This window comes from Manis pentadactyla, chromosome 12 (assembly GCF_030020395.1).
Source record: "Manis pentadactyla isolate mManPen7 chromosome 12, mManPen7.hap1, whole genome shotgun sequence".
In the NCBI taxonomy this organism is placed as follows: Eukaryota; Metazoa; Chordata; class Mammalia; order Pholidota; family Manidae; genus Manis; species Manis pentadactyla.
Window position 1 is genome coordinate 73,326,774 of NC_080030.1, and position 22,171 is coordinate 73,348,944.

Sequence of the window (22,171 nt, forward strand, 5' to 3'; positions counted from 1 at the left end):
TCCTCCACAACCTCGCCAGCATTTGTTGTTGTTTGTCTTTGGATGGTAGCCATCCTTACTGGTGTGAGATGATATCTCATTGTGGTTTTAATTTGCATTTCTCTGATGACAAGCGATGTGGAACATCATTTCATGTGTCTGTTGGCCATCTGAATTTCTTCTTTGGAGAACTTCTATTCAGCTCCTCTGCCCATTTTTTAATTGGATTATTTGCTTTTTGTTTGTTGAGGTGTGTGAGCTCTTTATATATTTTGGATGTCAACCGTTTATCGGATCTTTCATTTTCGAATATATTCTCCCACACTGTAGGATACCTTTTTGTTCTATTGATTTTGTCCTTTGTTGTACAGAAGCTTTTCAGCTTGATATAGTCCCATTTGTTAATTTTTGCCTTTGTTTCCCTTGCCCAGGGAGATATGCTCAAGAAGAGGTCAATCATGTTTATGTCTAAGAGATTTTTGCCTATGTTTTTTTCTAAGAGTTTTATGGTTTCATGACTTACATTCAAGTCTTTGATCTATTTCGAATTTACTTTTGTTTCTGGGGTTAGACAGTGATCCAGTTTCATTCTCTTACATGTAGCTGTCCAGTTTTGCCAGCACCATCTGCTGAAGAGAATATCATTTCCCCATTGTATGTCCATGGCCCCTTTATCGAATATTAGTTGACCATATATGTTTTGGTTAATGTTTGGAGTCACTATTCTGTTTCATTGGTTTGTGGCTCTGTTCTTGTGCCATTACCATATTGTCTTGTTTATTGTGGGTTTGTAGTAGAGCTTGAAGTTGGGGAGTGAGATCCCCCCCACTTTATTCTTCCTTCTCAGGATTGCTTTAGCTATTCGGGGTTTTTGGTGTTTCCATATGAATTTTTGAACTATTTGTTACAGGTCATTGAAAAATGCTGTTGGTAGTTTGATAGGGATTGCATGCAATCTGTATATTGCTTTTGGCAGGATGGCCATTTTGACGATATTAATTCTTCCTAGCCAGGAGCATGGGTTGAGTATCCATTTGTTTGTGACCTCTTTAATTTCTCCTAAGAGTGTCTTATAGTTTTCAGGGTATAGATCTTTTCACTTCCTTGGTTAGGTTTATTCCTAGACATTTTATTCTTTTTGATGCTATTCTGAATGGAATTGTCTTCCTGATTTCTCTTTCTATTAGTTTATTGTTAGTGTATAGGAAAGCCACAGATTTCTGTGTGTTAATTTTGTATCCTGCAACTTGCCTGAATTCCGATATTAGCTCTAGTAATGTTGGAGTGGAGTCTTAAGGTTTTTCTATGTACAATATCATGTCATCTGCAAACAGTGAGAATTTAACTTCTTCTTTACCAATATGGATTCCTTGTATTACTTTGTTTTGTCTAATTGCCGTGGTTAGGACCTCCAGTACTATGTTGAATAACAGTGGAGACTGTGGGCATCCCTGTCTTTTTCCGATCGCAGAGGAAAAGCTTTCAGATTCTCACTGTTCAGTATGACATTGGCTGTGGGTTTATCATATATGGCTTTTATTATGTTGAGGTACTTGCACTCTATACACACTTTTTTGAGAGTTTTTATCATGAATGGATGTTGAATTTTCTTGAATGCTTTTTCAGCATCTATGGAGATGATCATGTGGTTTTTGTCTTTCTTTTTGTTGATGTGGTGGATGATGTTGATGGATTTTTGAATGTTGTGCCATCCTTGCATCCCTGGGATGAATCCCATTTGGTCGTGGTGTGTGATCTTTTTGATGTATTTCTGAATTCGGTTTGCTAATATTTTGTTGAGTATTTTGGATCTACGTTCATAAAGGATATTGGTCTGTAATTTTCTTTTTTGCTGGGGTCTTTGCATGGTTTTGGTATTAGGGTGATGTTGGCTTCATAGAATGAGTTTGGGAGTATTCCCTCCTCTTCTATTTCTTGGAAAATTTTAAGGAGAATGGATATTATGTCTTCTCTGTATGTCTGATAAAATTTTGAGGTAAATCCATCTGCCCCGGCGGTTTTGTTCTTGGTAGTTTTTTGATTACCACTTCAATTTCTTTGCTGGTAATTGGTCTGTTTAGATTTTCTGTTTCTTTCTGGGTGAGTCTTGAAAGGTTGTATTTTTCTAGGTAGTTACCCATTTCTCCTAGGTTTGCCAGCTTGTTAGCATATAGGTTTTTATGGTACTCTCTAATTAATCTTTGTATCTCTGTGGGGACCTTTGTGATTTTTCCTTTCTCATTTCTGATTCTGTTGATGTGTGTTGACTCTATTTTCCATTTAATAAGTCTGGCTAGAGGCTTATCTATTTTGTTTATTTTCTCGAAGAACCAGCTCTTCTTTTCTTGATTTTTTCTATTGTTTTATTCTTCTCAATTTTATTTATTTCTTCTCTGATCTTTATTATGTCCCTCCTTCTGCTGACCTTAGGCCTCATTTGTTCTTCTTTTTCCAATTTCAATAATTGGGACATTAGGCCATTCATTTGGGATTGTTCTTCATGCTTTAAATATGCCTGGATTGCTATATACTTTCCTCTTAAGACTGCTTTTGCTGTATCCCTCAGTTGTTGGGGCTTTGTGTTGTTGTTGTCGTTTGTTTCCATATATTGCTGGATCTCCATTTTGATTTGGTCATTGATCCATTGATAATTTAGGAGTATGTTGTTAAGCCTCCATGTGTTTGTGAACCTTTTTGCTTTCTTTGTACAGTTTGTTTCTAGTTTTATGCCTTGTGGTCTGAAAAATTGGTTGTTAAGATTTCAATCTTTTGGAATTTACTGAGGCTCTTTTTGTGGCCTTGTATGTGGTCTATTCTGGAGAATGTTCCATGTGCACTTGAGAAGCCTGTTGCTTTTGGATGTAGAGTTTTGTTGATGTCTATTAGGTCCATCTGTTCTAGTGTGTTGTTCAGTGCCTCTGTGTCCTTACTTATTTTCTGTGTGGTGGATCTGTCCTTTGGAGTGAGTGGTGTGTTGAAGTCTTCCAGAATTAATGCATTGCATTCTATTTCCTCCTTTAATTCCATTAGTATTTGTTTCACATATGTTGATGCTCCTGTATTGGGTGCATATATATTTATAATGGTTATATCCTCTTGTTGGACTGAGCCCTTTATCATTATGTAATGTCCTTTTTTATCTCTTGTTACTTTCTTTATTTTGAAGTCTATTTTGTCTGATACTAGTATTGCAACACCTGCTTTTTTCTCTCTGCTGTTTTCATGAAATATCTTTTTCCATCCCTTGACTTTAAGTCTGTGCATATCTTTGGGTTTGAGGTGAGTCTCTTGTAAGCAGCATATAGATGGATCTTGCTTTTTTTATCCATTCTATTTCTCTGTGTCTTTCGATTGGTGCATTCAGTCCATTTACGTTTAGGGAGATTATTGAAAGGTATGTACTTATTGCCATTGCAGGCTTTAAGTTTGTGATTACCAAAGGTTCACAGTTAGCTTCTTTACTATCTTAGTGTCTAACTTAACTCGCTTATTGAGCTATTATAAACACGGTCTGATGATTCTTTATTTCTCTCCCTTCTTATTCCTTCTCCTCCCTTCTTCATATGTTGGGTGTTTTGTTCTGTGCTCTTTTTAGGAGTGCTCCCATCTAGAACAGTCCCTGTAAGATGCCCTGTAGAGGTGGTTTGTGAGAGGCAAATTCCCTCAACTTTTGCTTGTCTGGGAATTGTTTAATCCCCCCTTCATATTTAAATGATAATCCTGGTGGATACAGTATTCTTGGTTCGAGGCCTTTCTGTTTCATTGCATCAAGTATATCATGCCATTCTCTTCTGGCCTGTAGGGTTTCTGTTGGGAAGTCTGATGATAGCCTGATGGGTTTTCCTTTGTAGGTGACCTTTCTTTTCTCACTGGCTGCCTTTAATACTTTGTCCTTGTCTTTGATCTTTGCCATTTTAATTATTATGTGTCTTGGTGTTGCCCTCCTTGGATCCGTTGTCATGGGAGTTCTGTGTACCTCTGTGGTCTGAGAGGCCATTTCCTCCCCTAGTTTGGGGAAGTTTTCAGCAATTATTTCTTCAAAGACCCTTTCTATCCCTTTTTTTCTCTCTTTTTCTTCTGGTACCCCTATAATGCGGATATTGTTCCCTTTCTATTGGTCACAGAGTTCTCTTAAAATTCTTTCATTCCTCTAGATCCTTTTATCTCTCTCTGCATCAGCTTCTCTGCATTTCTGTTCTCTGTTTTCTCGTCCATTAATGGTCTCTTGCATCTCATCTATTCTGTTTTGAAGTCCTTCCAGAGCTTGTTTTATTTCTGTATTCTCCCTCCTTAGTTCTTGCATGTTTCTCTGCATGTCCATCAGCATGTTTATGACTTTTGTTTTGAATTCTTTTTCAGGAAGACTGGTTAAATCTATCGCCCCAGGTTCCTTCTCAGGGGAAGATGTAGCAGATGCCGAAGCTGTCTGGGTTAGTCTTGTCTGGATCAAATTTTTTTGCCTTTTCATGTTGATAGATGCAGTGGAGTGCTATTGACGCATCTATCAGCTGGGAGAGTCAAGCCTCTTTCCCTTGGCTCCTGGCCTTTCTTTACTGGGACAACTGCAACCTCTAGTGGCCTGTTTTGGGCAATTGTGTGTAGACTGGTTCTTTGTATCTTGCCCCACCAGTATGGAGGAAGCTCCCTTGCTGTGGGCGTGGCCAGCCTCAGGCTGCTACTCTGCTATGACAGGGCCCCAGAGGGTTAATGTACAGGGGGCTGTTTGGCTGTTTACCTCCGTGAGGGGTCTCAGAGCTGTTGCCCAGGGGGTTAGTGTGTCTGGAGTTCCCTGGAATTTCCAGCTGCTGGACTTTTACCTGGGATGCTTCTGTCCACCTGTGGGGTTCCTGTCCCTTTAAGACTTCGAAAAAGCACTCGCTTTTCTTTGTCACAGGGGCTCCAGTTTCGAGACCCACTCACAGGGCTTACTGTCCTCGTTCCCTAGTTTCCAGCACCCCACACATGCACTGTGTCTGTGCTCTGGTGCGGATGTCTAGCACTGGGTTTTTGGCAGTCCTGGGCTCCCTCTCCCTCCCCGCTCCGACTCCTCTCCTCCTGCCAGGAGCTGGGGGGAGGGGCGCTCGGGTCCCGCCTTTCTGGGGCTTGTATCTTACCCCTTTCACCAGGCGCTGGGTTCTAGCAGGTGTGGATGTATTCTGGCTGTTGTCTGTATCTTCTGGTCTCTCTTTTAGGATTAGTTGTATTTGTTGTATTTTCAAAAATATATATGTTTTTGGGAGATTACCACTGTCCTACTCACGCCGCCATCTTGGCTCCACCTCATAAGTAAACTTCTTAATAATAATTGTACTTTATAGTATGTATACCTAAAAACATCTTAAGAATCTTTGTAGTAAACAGAAACCTTAAAGTTTTGCTGTTAAGCAATAAATCAAATTAACGAATTAAGTCACTCCCAAGTAAGATAAATAATGAAACATTAATTACTGATTTGCCAATCTTAAGAATGCTAGTGTAACAGTCTACAAAACCTTACTTCTCAGAGTTCACTATGAAGTAATAAAGGAAACATCTCTGCATGATAGAAAAGATGTTCATTTTGATAAGAGAAGGTGTAAGGAATGGAAATTCATTTTATTGAGGGTAAAAGAAGAAGGTAACTGTTCTAAAGTGTAGCTGTTTATTAAACAGGAAGAACTCTGAATGTAAAAAGAAAGTTGTAAAAAGTTTGCAGAAGAATTTGATATGGTCATGCTATATGAGATTAAAGCAAATGAGTCTTGATATGAAATACACAACAAAATTAGAATTTTGTTTTCTGTTTGCTAAAAGGACAAAGTATTCTTGAACTACAAGCCTGCTCTTAATAATATAAAATTGTGAAGGATTTTTCAAATTGTTGTACCAAAATTATTTCTCATGCTTAAGGTACCAATGAGTTGTCTAAGTACTTAAGAAAATAAGATCTTAATATTAAAAGAGTGGAAAGCTAACTTGGTATGTTACAGAAATACCCAAACATCCTTATATCAATTGTCTTAAATTTTTCATGAAATCTTTAACCACTGTCATTTCTAAGTCTTTTGTCATTTATAGTTACTGTTTTACTCCTGAACTAGTAAATAACTAGATTTAAGCAGAGCAAAAATTACTTACACAAAGTTAAGTAAAATAAGGAAGATGATTTTAATTTTGTTTCAAATGTTGCTAATCTCTTAAACAGAAAAAGAAGTGTCTGTTTCAACCTTTTTCCCTTAAGCTAGTTTACAACTGTTTAGTAAATTATACCTTTAAAGAAGAATTGAAATATTTATCTTTTTCTCTCTCTACCTGATCCCTCTACAATTTAAAAACTTTCAGTGACTTTTTCTTATTTTATGGCAATATTTTTATTGGCATAAGTTTAATAAGAATCTGCTCTCCTTGTGACTGGTTTTATTATCAAGGCTTTAACTGGAATGTCTCATTTTAGGCACATAAAGACAACTTTAAGGAACTAAGATTGACTTTATGGAGCCAAAAAAGCCTCTTGGAAGAACTGGCCTGGTACCTTACTTGCAGGGTTCCCAGCAGCCTTACCAGGTGAGTAAGGAAGGTCACTTCCTGGCAGGTGCTGGAACCTCAACATATTTTGGGGACCTCAAGAACAGAGAAATTTATCCATATGTACAGGTACTTAAGGCAAAACCTGATAGCAAGTCTGGCTTGACTTTCTGGTCTTGAGGGACCTTTAAAAACTCAATCTGAAATTCCTTATAAAACGTTCCAGCAAAGCACATTTAAAGAGCCTGTGCCATCAATGGCTGTTCTTGCTGCACTTATGTAAATAATCAGGCCAACTGTTTTAAAGCTAAACTTATTTTACATTAATAAAAGTGAGTGTGATATTAGAAGAAGAATTGTGTTTCAATATTGCAGCCTTATCACTATTAGATTCTTACACTGTTCATTGTAAAATAGACTAGATCCTGGATTCTAGTTACCTCAAAATATCTTGATATGACTCCAAATGTTTCAGTTTTCTCCCATTATTTTAATTAAAGTTTTACTATTTCTAGTCTTCATATTCAACCATTCATTCTTAATCTCCTTGTCAAGTTTGTTTCCTCCAGAACAAAAGAATCCAACTCCAGATGTTGCTCAGATGAGGATTTCAATCCACTGTAATGTTAATGAAGATGCACATCAGCAACCCTGCAACCTCCTTTCATGTGCCCTTGTCCATGTCTGCCTCTGCTACTACTTCTCCATGAGCCCTCCTCTCCCTGACAGACAGCAAGGAACTGTTATACCCACAGGCAGGGAGACGGCCACTACTCAGCAGGAAGCAGTTACATAAGAGTGACCGACACCCACCTTTCCTTGAAAGATTTCAAGGGTCTGCATGCCTTGAGGGGTGAATTAGGTGGGGCTGAGACATGGGACAAGCATCAGGATTAACTTTTCCTGCCTATTAAGAACAGGAGGGACTCCATCTTAAGGCTAAGACTTCATTTTAAAAAGCAGAAAGTTGATTCCTAACATATTCTCGGGTAATCAGACAATAGGCCAAGAGCCTATCTTAGGTCAGGGCAGGCAGTTTTAACTGATATGTCCCCTCTTCTTTGGCCAAGCACTACAAAAGGACCTCTAATCTCTCAACATTGCTCCTAGCTGACTGCTCCTGTATGTCAATGACCTCTTGCTTTGCAGCCCCTCAGTAAATGATTCTATAGCCTGGGGAAAAAGGGATACTGTGTCTCAGACACAAAGCTCAACAGGTGCAGCAAAAAGTCCCTTACCTTGGGCTTAACCTTATACTTGCTGCATACCCACCTTCTAAACACAAGCTATTAATTATCTCCCTTTACCCACCACAAAGCAAGATCTTTCCTTATTAGGGTTTCTTAGCTATTTTAGACTCTGGATCCAAAATATCTCACTCACTGCAAAACCCCTTTATGAGGCCTCCTATGGGGATCCCCAAAAAGGGTGCCAGATCTGGGCCCTTAAGCAAGCACTCCCCCAGGCATCTGCTTTGACTCCACCTAACCCTAGTAAACCTTTATTTTCTTAACCAGTGAAAAGGGATAAGCATAGGACTACTTGCACAATCAGCTGGGAAGGCCCTCCAGCTTGTTGCCTATTTGTTCAAACAACTCAACCTTGTGATAAAAGGCTGGCCTCTCTGCTTACAGGTCCTAGGATCAGCTGCATTCCTTATCCCTGAAGCCCAAAATATTGCACTCCATCAGCCTCTATAAGTACACTCCTCACACAACCTCTGTGACCTTCTCAGTCAAAGGCTCTAACCCTTTCCTCTCTGGCCCGAGTCCAAGTCATACACTCGCAGCTTCTACAACCCTCACCTTCTCCTAGCCCCATTCACTTTTATCACCCTCCTCCATCTTTTCCTTCCCTGCTTAAGTAACCTATTTCAAAGATTTTTACAGGATCAAATGGCAGCCATCTCCCAGCCAACTATTCAAGAATATCTCCCAAAGGCCTTCCTACATCAGAAGGCCCCCTTCATTGCCCCCTCTCAGCAGGAAGTAGCCAAGTAAAAACAGTGATCCATCTTTAGAGCCAGGAATGATAGAATCTGGACCTGAATACTGCCTTTTGAATAAGCCCACACACCATCTCAGAGAGACCTAGGTGTCATTTTACCTAGGCTACAGGGCATTCTCCAGAGAACATGTCAGCAAGCAACAAGCCTGCCTTTCACCTGACCCCTCCCCTCGAAGAGCCAGCCCAAATCCCTGGCCATAAAAAGCCTCTAGGCTTGTTAGAGACCCTTTTATTTGTTCTGCTGGCCAGAACAGAGGTGTCCCTCTTATGTTCAACAATAAACCTGCTTGGACTGTGGAGTTTGCACATTCCCTCTTTTTTCTTTAATCTATCACTCTTTCCCTTTCAAAGTGAATAGAGGGATTGCAATGGAATCAGGGCAGAGAATTCAATATAACGATATATGCAGAGAGAGTAAGTGTGAAACAGATTTCACAGAAGGTTTCAAGGAATAAGAGAAATTTGTTCTAGGTCTTAAATGGAAACAGGTTTTTCTAGGGAGACAAAGCAGGAGCTGTATAAGCTAAAGGTCTAAAGGGACAGTATATGTAATATTGTAGTTGCATGGAATGTGTAAGGTATCAGATTATAGATATGTTAGGTGTTCAGTTTCCCTGCAGGTGGCTGAGAACAGTCCTGGGGTGAGAAGGTCAGAAGTGGCTACACGCACTGAAAGAACTTGTACTGTGAGGAGGGTTGCAAAGTCAGATACTTGAATCTCTCTTGTTAGCTGATAGATACTCAATCAGAGAGTCTAGGCTTCTATTATAATCTAGGGGTAGATTTTGAGCAAAGCTGGACATGAACATTCAGCTGGTTGCAGTCATTATTCTTTGCCTGTGTTTCTGGCACAGGCAAGAAATCCTCTTCTTTCTTGCTAAAAGATTCCAGTGGTGTTCTGGCAGCAGTTCCAGGAATGGTCCTGTTTGAGCTGACATCCTCATGACAGTACAACTCTCCTTTATATAGATTGGTATAGACTGGAGACTGATGCACTTCTGGCATTGAAAAAGAAAGAAAAAGTAAAATGGAAGCTTCTGAGATTGATTTTCCTCCTGGAGTAAAGCTGGGAACAGAGCAAGGGAAAATTCCTTTATGTTCCTCTTCCTTCTATTTCCACTTGGGGTGTTGTCGATCCTGTCCCCACAGGACATGAGATTGGCGCCACGACAAGCACCTTGCAACTATTAGGGGAGGATCAATGCCACAGCAAATATGATAAAAAAGAAAAGAGAAAAATCTTGGAAAATTCCTGACATCCTTTAGCTGCCATACCCAGCCTCAGGACAGCCTTCCTCTCGATTTCAGTAAACAAACAATAGATATATGCTTCAAAACACTTATAAATGACTTACAATGACTGCTATTAGGAACTGCATTCTTCCTAATGAAACACAGACATTTTATTTTAAATTCCCCTATCAAGCTTACCAAAAATAAGGCATACAAGATTAAATTTCACAACAAATGCATCCAAGTGTGATAAACTAAATTCAGAACATTAATAGGATGAATAATGCAGAAAATAGAATGAATAAAGCATGACTGAGAGAGCAATATTCTGGTTCAAAATAATCAAGCATGTGAAGCCCCGCATATACCCAGAAATCCCTCCTACACATATCATTTTTTATAGGATATCTATGCCCATAACTGTAAATTAAAACCTGGTAAATAGAATATGGAGATGACATAGAAGAAAAGTCTCCTGTAACAGTGCCTCTTGGATCTCTAATTCCATATTTTCATTTGAGAATTCTAGACATGAATCATCAATTCATTAGGCCAGGCTGGGTCGTCAGTTGAGTTAAATCAGAAATCTAATCTCTTCTCACTGTTGTCATGTCCTCATACATTATGAACTGAATGTTCAAGTGACTTTTGTGCTCATACTAAACTCTGATATGGTCAAACCAAAGGCTTCCAGTCACTGTGGGAATATAGAGAAGGATTTAGGCAAATATATTAAACAGGTTGATAAATAAGCTATAGCCTTCTTATCAGGTGCAGGAATGTTTTATAACAAAAAAGGAAAAGGGACTCTGTTCTTAGAGTCCAATTTGTTCCCATTTGTTCGCGATTAACAGGAGAATCATCCTGCTGCTACCAGAAAACTATTACATGCATTAAAGGAGAAATTTATTTTTTCTTACAAACATGTTTTATATAAAGAGAAAAGCATTTTATCTTATTTTATTTTTTATCTTTTTAAATACTTAGGTTCTCTTTTTTAAATTAAGTTATCATTGATATATTATACTATGAAGGTTTCACATGAGCAACTTTGTGGTTCCTAGATTCCCCTCTATTATCAAGTTTCCCCCACATACCCTATTACAGTCACTGTCCATCAGCATAATAAGATGCTATAGAGTCACTACTTGTCTGTACTGGGCTATACAGCCTTCCCTGTGCCCCTGCTACAGTTTGTGTGCTAATCATAGGACTGCTTTAATCCCCTTTTCCTTCCCTTCGCACCTGCCCTCCCCACCACCTTTCCCTTTGGGCTGCCTTCGACCTGGCCTTGCAGAATGGCAGGGGCAGGAGGTTAGTGAGTAGGTGCCACCTGGAAGGAAGGACTGCCAGGCTGCATATCATGGTGGGGGTCCTTGGGGCTCTGTTGCCAGCCAGGCATATAGAATTTAAATTCCCCTATCAGGCTTACCTTTCTGAAGGTCCAGAAAGTACCCAAACTGCTGTGCTGAGTGTGCCAGGATGATTTGTCTACCTGTTCATTCTCCTGAGCAGTAAGCTCTCTGTAATAGCTGTCCCTTTAGCATCCCTCTCACTGTTGGGAAGTCTTTCAAAGCCCCCACATTTCTTTTGTACCAGAGTGGCAGGTTATGGGTATCTGTGCTCCACAGTGGCTGGATACTCATTCTCTCTGAGTATTCTGCCTGTCTTTGCTTTCCATCCCCTCTAATCTCCAGAGCAGCATGCAATGTCAGGTCATGTCCTGGAGCAGATATCCAGGGCTGGGTATTTAGCAGTCCTGGGCTTCTACTCCCTCCCTGATCTGTTTCTATTCCTCCCACCAGTGAGATGGGTTGAGGGAAGGGCTTGGCTCCCTCAGGATCACAGCTTTGCTGCTTTATCCTTTCCCATGAGATTTCCACTTTCCCAGATGAAGGCCAGGTGTTACAGTCCTATTTCTGGTCACTCTTAGGATTAGTTGTATTTGCTGTATTTTCATATTATATGTGGTTTGGGGAGGAGATTCCTGCCTCAATTTTCATGCTGCCATCTTTTTCCCCCCAGAAAAACATTTTAAATTGGGATTAGGAAAGACAGAAAACAAAGAACAGTCATTCAAACAAATCCTCTCTGAACAAATACTCTTACTGACCCCAAAGACACATAGAGCTGCTCCCCTCAGTGGACCATGTAGGCTCCTGATTAGTCCCTTCAGCTCTGCACAGGGGTGCAGAAGCTAAGCTTACTTCTCCTGTGCCAGACCGTCATCTTTATGTCAGCAGGCCTTGCTCCTGCTCAACCAGCCACACTGACTTCTCAGAGCACAATGAGGAACAGTACTTTGTCCCATAGAACCCTCTGGAAGTTGCCATATGCACTATGTACTGCCAAAGCCCCAAACTTACTGGGATCTAAAGTGAGCCCTCTTCTCAGCTGAGCTAGAACAAAAACCTGTATACTCCTGAAATGCTAATTGGTTCACACTCCTTTCATGGTAAAATGTAAATATCTCCTTGAAATATGACTTTATGATCCTGATGATATCCAGAGTTTGGGTGACAGTAAGTAGAATTTGTATGAATAGCATGATATGGTCATGCAAGATAACCCCACTGAGGACTTGATAAATTGTCCACTGAACCCATTCTACTCTATTTCAGGAGGCTCTTTCCCTCTGCCAAATTCACTAAGCTGAAAAACTTCCCAAGTAAACAAGCTAATCTTACAGGAATACAAAATATCATTAATATCTGACCCAGCCCATATTTAACTCACTTATTTTGTGTGTGTGCAGAACATTCAGGGTCATTTGGTAAACACTAGTGTCCTTTGAGCTAAACTTACTCAATTTGGTTTCTGCCTCCAACTTGTATCTCTATTGAGAATGTAAATCTGTTGTTTCTCATTTTGGGGAACATCCAGTTTAGGTGAAGAGAAGGTTTCATCCCCCTGCCCCTTCCCTGTGCAGTGCCTGGAGACAACCCTTCATGCTGAGACAGGGGTTGATAGATTCTCCATATTTCTGTGCTCCTCTTGTCCCTCAGTGACCCACACTGCCCAGGAAAGGGTCCTACAGACATGGCACTTGTCTGATGTCAACAAAATGGTTAATATCAAACAAATATCAATGATGATTGATATTTCTGTGAAAAAAATAATAGTACTCCTCCAAAGGGTGATAAATAAAAGAAAGAAGTCACATTCAGTCCCTTACTATGATTCTTCCTGTTTCTAACTGTTTTGGGAATTACTTCGTGTCTTATATTTGTTGGCTTATGTCAAAGTGACAGTGGTAAGAAAAGAAAACATGTAAAGGAGAAAACAGTCAACTATGTTAGATGCCCAGGATAGGCCAAATAAGATGATACAAAATTAATTCCTTGGTTTATAAACTATAAGAAGTATGTGATATTGACTTTGAGGCATCAGTGAAAGTGGGAGGCAGAAACCAAGCCAGCAGTACCAGCACAACCCCAGGCAAAAATGCCTTCATACACTTGCAAATATCAAATTGAGACAAAATCACCCTCATTTGAGGCACACTGGTGTCGACAAAAAACAGACTCTGACAACAATTGGAGAAGACGACCTCTAGTGGTAGTGGACACCATCTACACACTTCATCTTTTCTTTTAAGGAGGGAAGATGCTGAGGGGACACCAGTGGGAGTAACATTCTGAACTGGAGGTCACTCACTGGGGCCGGTGGGGGCACAGAGCAGAATGTTGTTGAGGATTCTAAGGAGGAAAGTATCATATAATCATTATGTAATAAGTAGAAAGGAGGGAAAACAAATATTTCTTTTCTTACAATGGTCACTTCCTCCTTATACTCCTGGGAAGTTATGAGTTCAGGAAGGAGGGAGTGCTGTACCAGGAGGAGTCACGGGGATTGAGAAAACCTCTCCCATTGCAAGAATCAGGGCCCTTTTTCTCCTTTTTCAAGGCATCAGTGATTAAAGAAATTATTTGTAATTCTTAGGAAACATGAGCAGATCTTTGTGCATATGGAAATAAAAGCAGTGAGGCAGCCAGCCACCCTAAATGGGCACCAAGCAGCTGAGATCTTCCCATCGGTCTGCAGAAGCTGGAGGGTAGTGATGGCAGCCTCCACACTGTTGCTGGCCTCAGACCAACTGCACTGCTTCCCATTCAGCCAGATTTAGATCCAGAAACCCCAATGATGATTGACGAGACAAAAATCCATGAGTAGCAATAATCAGAAAGGAAATGTAACTGATTCAATTTCCTACTATCAGTATGTACAAATATTATATATATAGAGAGAATATATGTTCATATATACATATGTGTATACATTTAGGAATAAGTGAAACAAGAAATGAGTGAACTTTTTATAAGTAAAATGTTTCTTTATCAAATGATCTGAAAAAAACCACAAATAAGTGGTGAGGGTGAAGTAATTTCTGAATGGGAATAGTTTATTGATAAGGATTCATTTTTAAATTATCTTTAAGTGTAAAGTAATATTTAGCATAGTACCAGAAGATTCTTTGTAAAGTTTATGATTTTGTTTTAGAAATTCCATGCCATAATGTTGAAAGAGAAAACCATATTAGGAGAAAAATACGACATTTTACACAATTCAACTCATGAGCATACAATTATTTAGAACATGATGATGTCCATTATAATCAGTAAGAAAATGATGGACTATTCAATAAACAATTTGAGTCACTTTTTTGTCTGTTGGAAAAAATAACTTTTTACAACATGAGTATATTATCTAGATCAATTGAATATATAATATATGACTACATGAACATATTTGTGGTGGCAACCTTCCTAAGTTAAACATTAAACCTAAAAGAGTTAAAATGAAGGTTTCACTGACATGGTTATGTAAATATTAAACTCTTTAACATGAAAAAAGACAATAAGCAGTATTTAACAATAGTCAAACCTTCCATTATGATAGTAAATTGATCACATGTTACAAATTCTTCTTTTACTCAAGTGCTGAGGAATTACTCAAAAGTAAAATAAAATTTTCCTCTTGTTTTAGTAGAATTTAGTATAAATTATTTTATTAACATATTTTAGTATATTTTACTATATTTAGTACAATTATATACTAACACAATAAGGAGAATCCTCTAGTCATCAGAAATTGATGAACCCAGAACTAGAAAACGGGCCACATATCTAAAGGATGTAGAATTACTATGTAGTATGTATTAATCATTAAGGTTTTCAGTTATGATCCAAGAATAGTCAAAGATTAGAGTGTATCTTAAATGTTTCTTTCTGAATCTGCATTCTTAATATATTTGGACTGAGTTTAGGATTCTATTCTTCATTTATATCCCAGATGAACTTCAAGGGTAAATCCTTCATCTCCCTTTGGAAAATCTTGTCAAACCTTTCATTCTGGGCAACAGTCATGTGGTTTTTCCAGTCTCCTATGGTACCTGGGGGGAGATACAGAACAATTGCATCAGTGAAGTGTCTGGGCTGGGGGTGCTGGTGTGGGACCTTAGCACTGGGGGAAACATGATTTTCCCCACTTTTATTTTTCTCTCCCCTCTAAGTTCTCAGTTCCTCCTCACCATGGCCCTGTCTTCACTCTCTCACTTTATGTAAAGCTGCTAAACAAACTTGTCATTTTAATTATATTATAATTTGATACATTTACTCCACTTTCTAAGCTGTCAGCCACCTGGATAAAAAAGGAAATCACTGCAATTTAATCACTCTTTAATTCTACACTAGCACTGCTTACTCTATTTTACAGAAGTCTTATAAAAATCCCATATCAAATATCACTGAATTAATATTTCCTGATGAGGACATAGATGTTCTGAGAGATGTGAAAATATAGCAGAGGTCATAGAGTTTATAAAGGCAGTGCTGAAATTAGACCATATTAACTCAATTTAGGTATGACACAGCCTGGTACTCAATTTACAGACATTCAGAAATGTGATGACAAATAGAAGCTGAGAGAAGGAGAGGCAAGAGAAGACACACTGACTTCTAAAATACACTGAAATGAATGAAAATAAAAACATGAAATAAACTAAAACTCAAACAAATCTTAATGCAGCTGTGGTCATACCAAAGCAAATGACATTCAAGAAGCTAACTTCAATGAGCAAAGTGTGTGTGCATCTATCTTCATACAAATACATGGGAATCTGCTTCACTTCTACAAAGATATTTTGCTCACACAGATTTTCCTTATTTGCCAATTCAGTCTCTCTTGTTCAGGTTTGTTGAAGATAAAGGTGCACAGAAAGTTTTCTTTTTAAAGAAAATCCAAATGCGAGTACAGCAATAATGACAGATGACAATGGTCTTAGCATCTAAAACACAACAATCTCTGCTGGGCTAAAGGGAAAGAGAGTACCTACTCTTCAGGTTGGCTCCCTGTTACCATTGCTTCAATTTTTTTAAGAGAATGGGGAAGATACCTAAGAGATGAAGGGTTACAAAAAAATTTTTTTAAAAACCAAGACAGCATTTAGTGCTACTTAACATAGAGGCATAAAACTAAGGAAAAATCTGTATCTATAATTCTGTATTACACAATAAACTCATCCTCAGGTAAAATTTCATAAGCTATAATTTGGAAAGATTGTATAGAATGAAAATAATTCAATATGTTTAACTCTTATCAGTTGTATAATGATTTAATTCAATCTAAAATATCAGTCACCATAAGGCCAGGTAAAAGAGATATTCCCCTATGTTGTTATAATGTGAGATCCTGATTTGATATAAGATACATAACAGTCACTCTTCATAACAAAGAATAGCAACTGTGTGCTGTTAATTCACACCTGCAAGATGTTCAGAAAAACTTGTGGAGATGTAAAAGCAGCCAGTGAGAGCCAACAGATCAGTCATTCACTTATTATCACAACTGTGGCCATGTTAATGAAGGAAAAGAGTCTAAAAATGAATGAATATCCATTTTGTTGCGGCACTGTGCTAAGCACTGGTAGACTTATAGGGGACATGTAAAGACCTTGTGATTGTAGGTTACATCTCAGATAAACTTCAGGGAACAAAAAATATAGTCTCATTGAGAGAATGGAGTAAAAAACAGAAAAATCAACTGTGTGGAGGAGAGAAGGGGACAAGGAGTGCTTCGTTTTGTGAAACTCTGGCAAGAAGTCCAGAAGCTGCACTTTGGATGATTTGCATGACAAAACATAAAAGTTTGATGCTGAACTCCACCTTTGCGAAGGAAATGGCCATCTGTTCTTCTAATTTCAGGTTGCCTGTTTAGTACACTTTCATAATTTGCACGTGGGTCAGACTTCATGTTTTCAAACATAGCTTGACTCACAACAGCATCCATGTCTTCCTTATTCAATTCTTTCCCCAGAAATTTACAGACTTTTAAAATAGAACTTCTCAGATCCTGAGGTAAAATAGAGACCAGTACATTAGGCAAATCATAACAAAGAAGGCTTACACAAGTGCCAAGATTAAATAACATCATGGAATGAAAAATGTAATTGGTTAGGCTGGTTATAAATTAGAAATTACACAGTGAGAAGGGACTTTATTATTCTTTCTTGGTAAATTAAGCTTTCCTTTGTCAAGTGCTTTACACTAATTATGGTTTATTTCTAGGTAACTCACATTTCATTTTATCTGTGTTCAACAGGTAAACCTCATGAGAGTATCTACTATATATCAGACACGGCCCTAGGTGATGGTGCAAGTGAATACAGGGATAGCAATGGAATCAGAGCTGGCACTGAGAATACCAACACATGGAGAGAGAGTGATTGTGCAACCAATATCTGAGAAAGTTTCAAGAAGCAAGAGAAATATGTTCTAGGTCTTAAATGGAAACAGGTTTTCCTAGGAAGGCAAAGTTGGAAATATATAGACTAAAGGGTCAGTATATACAATACTGTGGTTGCATGGAGTGTGTGAGATGTCAGTTCACAGAAAAGTTAGACATTCAGTTTCCCTGCAGGTAGCTGTGAACAGGCCTTGGATGGAAAGTCACAAGTGGCTGGAGGCACTGGAGGAAGTCCTATTGTGAGGAGGGTTGCAAAGGCAGCCATGTACTTGACTCTCTCTTGGTAGCTGATAGAGACTCAACCAGAGAGTCTAGGCTTCTATCATGACCGAGGGGGAGATTTTGACCAAAGCTGGCCACGAACATTCAGGAGGTGGCCGCCATTAGTCCTTTGCCTGTGTATCTCCTCATCCTCTCCTTTCTTGCTAAAAGACCCTTGGTGCTGTCCTGGCAGCAGTTCCAGGTATGGTCCGGTTTGAGCAAATCTTCATGGCACTACCGCTCTCCTTTACAAAGATTAGTCTAGATTGGTGACTGATGCACTTTTGGCATTGAAACAGAAAGACTAAGTCATACAGAGGTTTCTGAGATTGAATTTCCTCCTGGGGTAAAGCTGGCAACAGAGCAAGGGAAAAATTCTTTCATATTCCTGTTGCTTCTGCTTCCACTGTGGGTGCTGTCTATGCTGTCCTCATAAGACATGAAATTTGATCCATGACAACCATCTTGGGACTATGAGAGGAGGATCAATGCCAAAGACAATATGATAAGGGAAAGATAATAGAAAAGTCTTGGAACAGTCATGACATCCTTTAGGGGCTATACCCATCCTCAGGATAGCCTGCCTCTCAATTTCAGTCAACAAATCACAGATATCCTTATACTTCAAACCACCTGTAATTAACTGTTATTAGGAGCTGCATTCTTCTTAATGAAACACAGACATTGTATTTTCAATTCTCCTATCAGGATTACTCAACATAGGAACAGAAGATTAAATTTCACAACAAATGCATCCGAGTGTGATAAAATAGTACCAGAATGTTTAAAAGATGAATAATTCAGAAAATAGAATGTATAAAGCATGACTGAGAAAGAAATATACTGGTTGAAAATAATCAAGTATATGAAGGGATGCTTATACCCAGAAATCTCTCTCACACACATTGTTTTTATGAAAAGAAATTTAAGTCCATAACTGGAAATGAAAACGTGGTAAATAGAATATGGAGATGACACAGGGAAAAGTCTCTATAACACTACCTCTTGGATCTCTAACTCAATATTGCCCTTGAGAATTCTAGATATGAAATCATCAGTTCATTAGGCCTGGCTCAGTTACAACTTAGGTTAAAATAGAACTATATTCTCTTCTCACCTTTATCATGTCCTCGTACATTATGAACTGAATGTTGAAGTGACTTTTGTGCTCATACCAACCTCTGATATGGTCAAACCAAAGGCTTCCATACACTTTGGGAAGACAGAGAAGGAATTAGATAAATATATTGAACAGGTTGAGAAATAAGCTATAGCTTTCTTCTGAGGTGCAGGAAAGTTTAGTAACAACAGGAGGAAAAGGAACTCTGATAGAGTTCTGTTTTGTTCCCAGCCACATGATTAACAGGAGAATCAACCAGCTGTCACCAGAAAACTATAACATGCATTAAAGGAGAATTTTTAAAAGACATTTTATGTAAAAAGAAAAGCATTTTAAAGTTGGATTTGGAAGGAAAAATACAACAACATTCATAGGAACAAATCCTTTCTGACCCACTCCTCCCACAGACCCAAAGGCACATAGAGCTGCTCCCCTCAGTATAATATGTAGGCTCTTTAAGGACTCCCTTCAGCTCTGCACAGTGGTGCACAGCCTAAGCTTACTTCTCCTGTGCCAGACAATCATCTCTATCACAGCAGGCCTCTCTCCTGCTCAACCAGCCACAGTGACTCCTCAGAACACATTGCAGAACAGAACTTGGTCACAAAGAAGCCTCTGGAAGTTACCACATGCACAGTGTATGGCCAAAACCCCAATGCTTCTGTAATCTAAACTGAGCCCCCTTCTTAGCTGAGCTGGAACAGAAACCTCTGAGTTCCTGATCTGTTCACACTCCTATCATGATCAAGCATAAATATTTACATGTGGTATGGCTTTTTGATCTTGACAATATGCTGAGTTTGTGTGACAGTGAGTAGAATTTTTATCCAAGATAACCCCACAAACGGCTTGATAAATTGTCTACAGATCCCATTCTACTCCATTTCATAAGTTTCTTTCCCTCTTCAAAATTCACTAACCTTAAAACCTTCCCACAGGTCTGAACTTACTTCTAGTTTATAAGCTCAGTTACCTTTTCCTTCTAAAAAGAGTTCCATGAATTCCTCCATATTGGTGGATGGTTTCAATATTCTCATCATGTTTGAAAAGTGAAAAAATGAGCACATAACATCTTTAGGGTTCCTGTACACATAAATAATCTGCAGGAAAAAGAGGGTATCATTGTTTGTGTTGCTTTCATTCCATCATCATTTCCCCTGAAGGCCCATCAGTTGGATGGGACCCACTAATGTTAGTATCGACAACCTCTCAACCATGTTGTACATGCCCAGCTATCACCTTTGTATTCCTGTTTCTCATTCCCTCAAGGCCTCTCCCTCCCAGCGTGGCCTAGACAGTCAGTCACTCTTCAAGACCCATATCAAGATTTAACTCTTCTTAATTTCCCAGGTTGAGAGCACAACACATTCTTCTCCCCTTCAATAAGCAGCTAATGCAGGTGACAATGCTTCAGAAACTATAAAATTCTATGAGAACTAGAACACCTCACTAACATATTTCAATACACAAATAAATCTCAAGTTGTGTTTTTCTTATTCTTCAATGTACACTTAACCTCTTTCTTACTGTTAGAGGAAAATGCAACTGCTGGGCTCACACAGGTTACTTGTCAAGTATTTTTTTTAAATGGAAGGAATAGAGAGTTCATGTGAAACATTGTTTATGATCAACAACTATAAGAAATAATTCCTTAACAATAAGCAAGCTGATCTTACAGGAATACAAAATATCATTAATATCTTCCCAGCCCATGATTAAGATCCTTATTCTGTGTGTGTATAGAACATTCAGGCTCACTCAGTTAACCCCAGGCCTTGCATCTCTATTGAGGATTCACTTGTATATTTGTTCTTTCTCCTCTTGGCAAACATCCAGTTCAGGTAAAGAGAAGGTTTCGTCTACCTGCGCCCTCCCTGTGCAGTGCCTGGTGACAATGATTCATGAGAAGATTCTTAGAATCTTGATAGATTCTTAATATTTCTGTGTTCCTCTCATCCCTAAGTGACCCACACTGCCCAGGAAAGTGTGACCTGCAGTGATTCATTATCTCTATGTTTTCAAATGGTTAAAGATTTACCATATTTCTGCACTGACATATTAAGATAGGAAAAGAAAAGATATAAACAAGTAGAAAAAGATCAACTAAGCCTGATGCCATGAATATGCCAAATAAGATGACATAAAATTGATTCTTTGGCTTATAAAATATAATAAATATGTGATATTGACTTTGAGGCATAAACAAAAGTTGGAGGCAGAAGTCAAATGGACTAAGATTAGGTCAAAGAACAGAAAAACAGCAGCTAAAAATTGATATGGATAAAGAGGAGTTCCATCTCTTTCAGAAAGTGTAACAAGACACCTTATGTGCCAAAGTGAATGATCAGGAAAGAAGAATAAATTGATGATGAATTGAAAAAAGGAAATTATTGCTTGTGCCAAATCTTTGAGGGTGGAGTAAGGCTCCCAAAGTGGCCCTACTGACATTTGGAACAATTAATTGTCTGTTGTGGGTCTGCCCTGTGTATTGCAACGTATTGAATAGCATCCATGGGCTCATTTCACACCAAACCCGCAATACCACTACAACCCTAGCCAAAAAAGCCACCAGACAGATCCAAATATCCAGTGGATACAAAATCACGCTTGTTAGGGTCACACTGGGAATGACAAAAACAAACTCTGACCATAAACAGAGAGGCTGATCTCTAATGGAGGAGACACCATCTACACACTGCACTTTTTCTTTCAAGGAGGGAAGGTGCTGAGGGGACACAGTGGGGGTAAACTTTCTGAATGGGAGGTCATTACCTGGGGCTGGTTAAGCACAGAGCAAAATGCTGGTGAGGTTTCCAAAGAGGAAATAAAGTGTCACATATTCACTTTGCAAACCAAGAATGCGAAATATTTAAAGTAGTAGAACTTGAGAAATTCGGCCATCAGATTGAAGACCAGGTACAAATTTGAAGTATTTATGTTTTATGCTATTAACTCAGGTCTCTAAGCAAGGTTGGAATGCATTTTAATTGTGTTGTAACACGTTCTCCCAGATGATTATAACAGAGACAAAAGGAGCAAGTGGCTTTAGAAGGAAGGGAGCATAGTGCTAAATTACAGTGAAGAAGTAGGGCTCTCTTTGCCAGAAGACTGGAGGGGATGGATCCTGAATGATGCTGACACAGGCTGGAATAGGAATGCCAGAGAGGAACAGGCAGACTAGGAAGCACACTTCTGAACAAGGGGCTTGAAGTCATGATTTAATTAGTGCAATCACGGGTGAGTCCTTCATTCAAGTCAACTACTTGAGGGCCACTGTTTTCAGCATTGTGAACTCAGCCTCCTACAGCCTCTAACTTCTCATGG

At 38.9% G+C, this 22,171-nt stretch overlaps 1 protein-coding gene across 2 annotated transcripts in view; it reads right to left on the bottom strand.

Annotated features, from left to right (window-relative positions):
* The window catches only part of LOC118916506 (amine sulfotransferase-like), an 84,916-nt gene that overhangs the window by 17,687 nt on the left and 45,058 nt on the right, over nt 1–22,171 (bottom strand). Inside the window, exons 4-7 of one of the 2 annotated variants that reach the window (XM_036893562.2) lie at nt 19,821–19,947; nt 18,845–18,939; nt 16,887–17,073; nt 14,194–15,115 (exon numbers count right to left, since the gene is read on the bottom strand). In XM_036893562.2, coding sequence (XP_036749457.2) covers nt 14,994–15,115; nt 16,887–17,073; nt 18,845–18,939; nt 19,821–19,947 — 531 coding nt within the window. In that variant the 3' untranslated portion in view covers nt 14,194–14,993. Of the gene's footprint in view, nt 1–14,193; nt 15,116–16,886; nt 17,074–18,844; nt 18,940–19,820; nt 19,948–22,171 lie in introns of those variants that run through there. The other variant, XM_057489318.1, reaches the window with a different exon arrangement.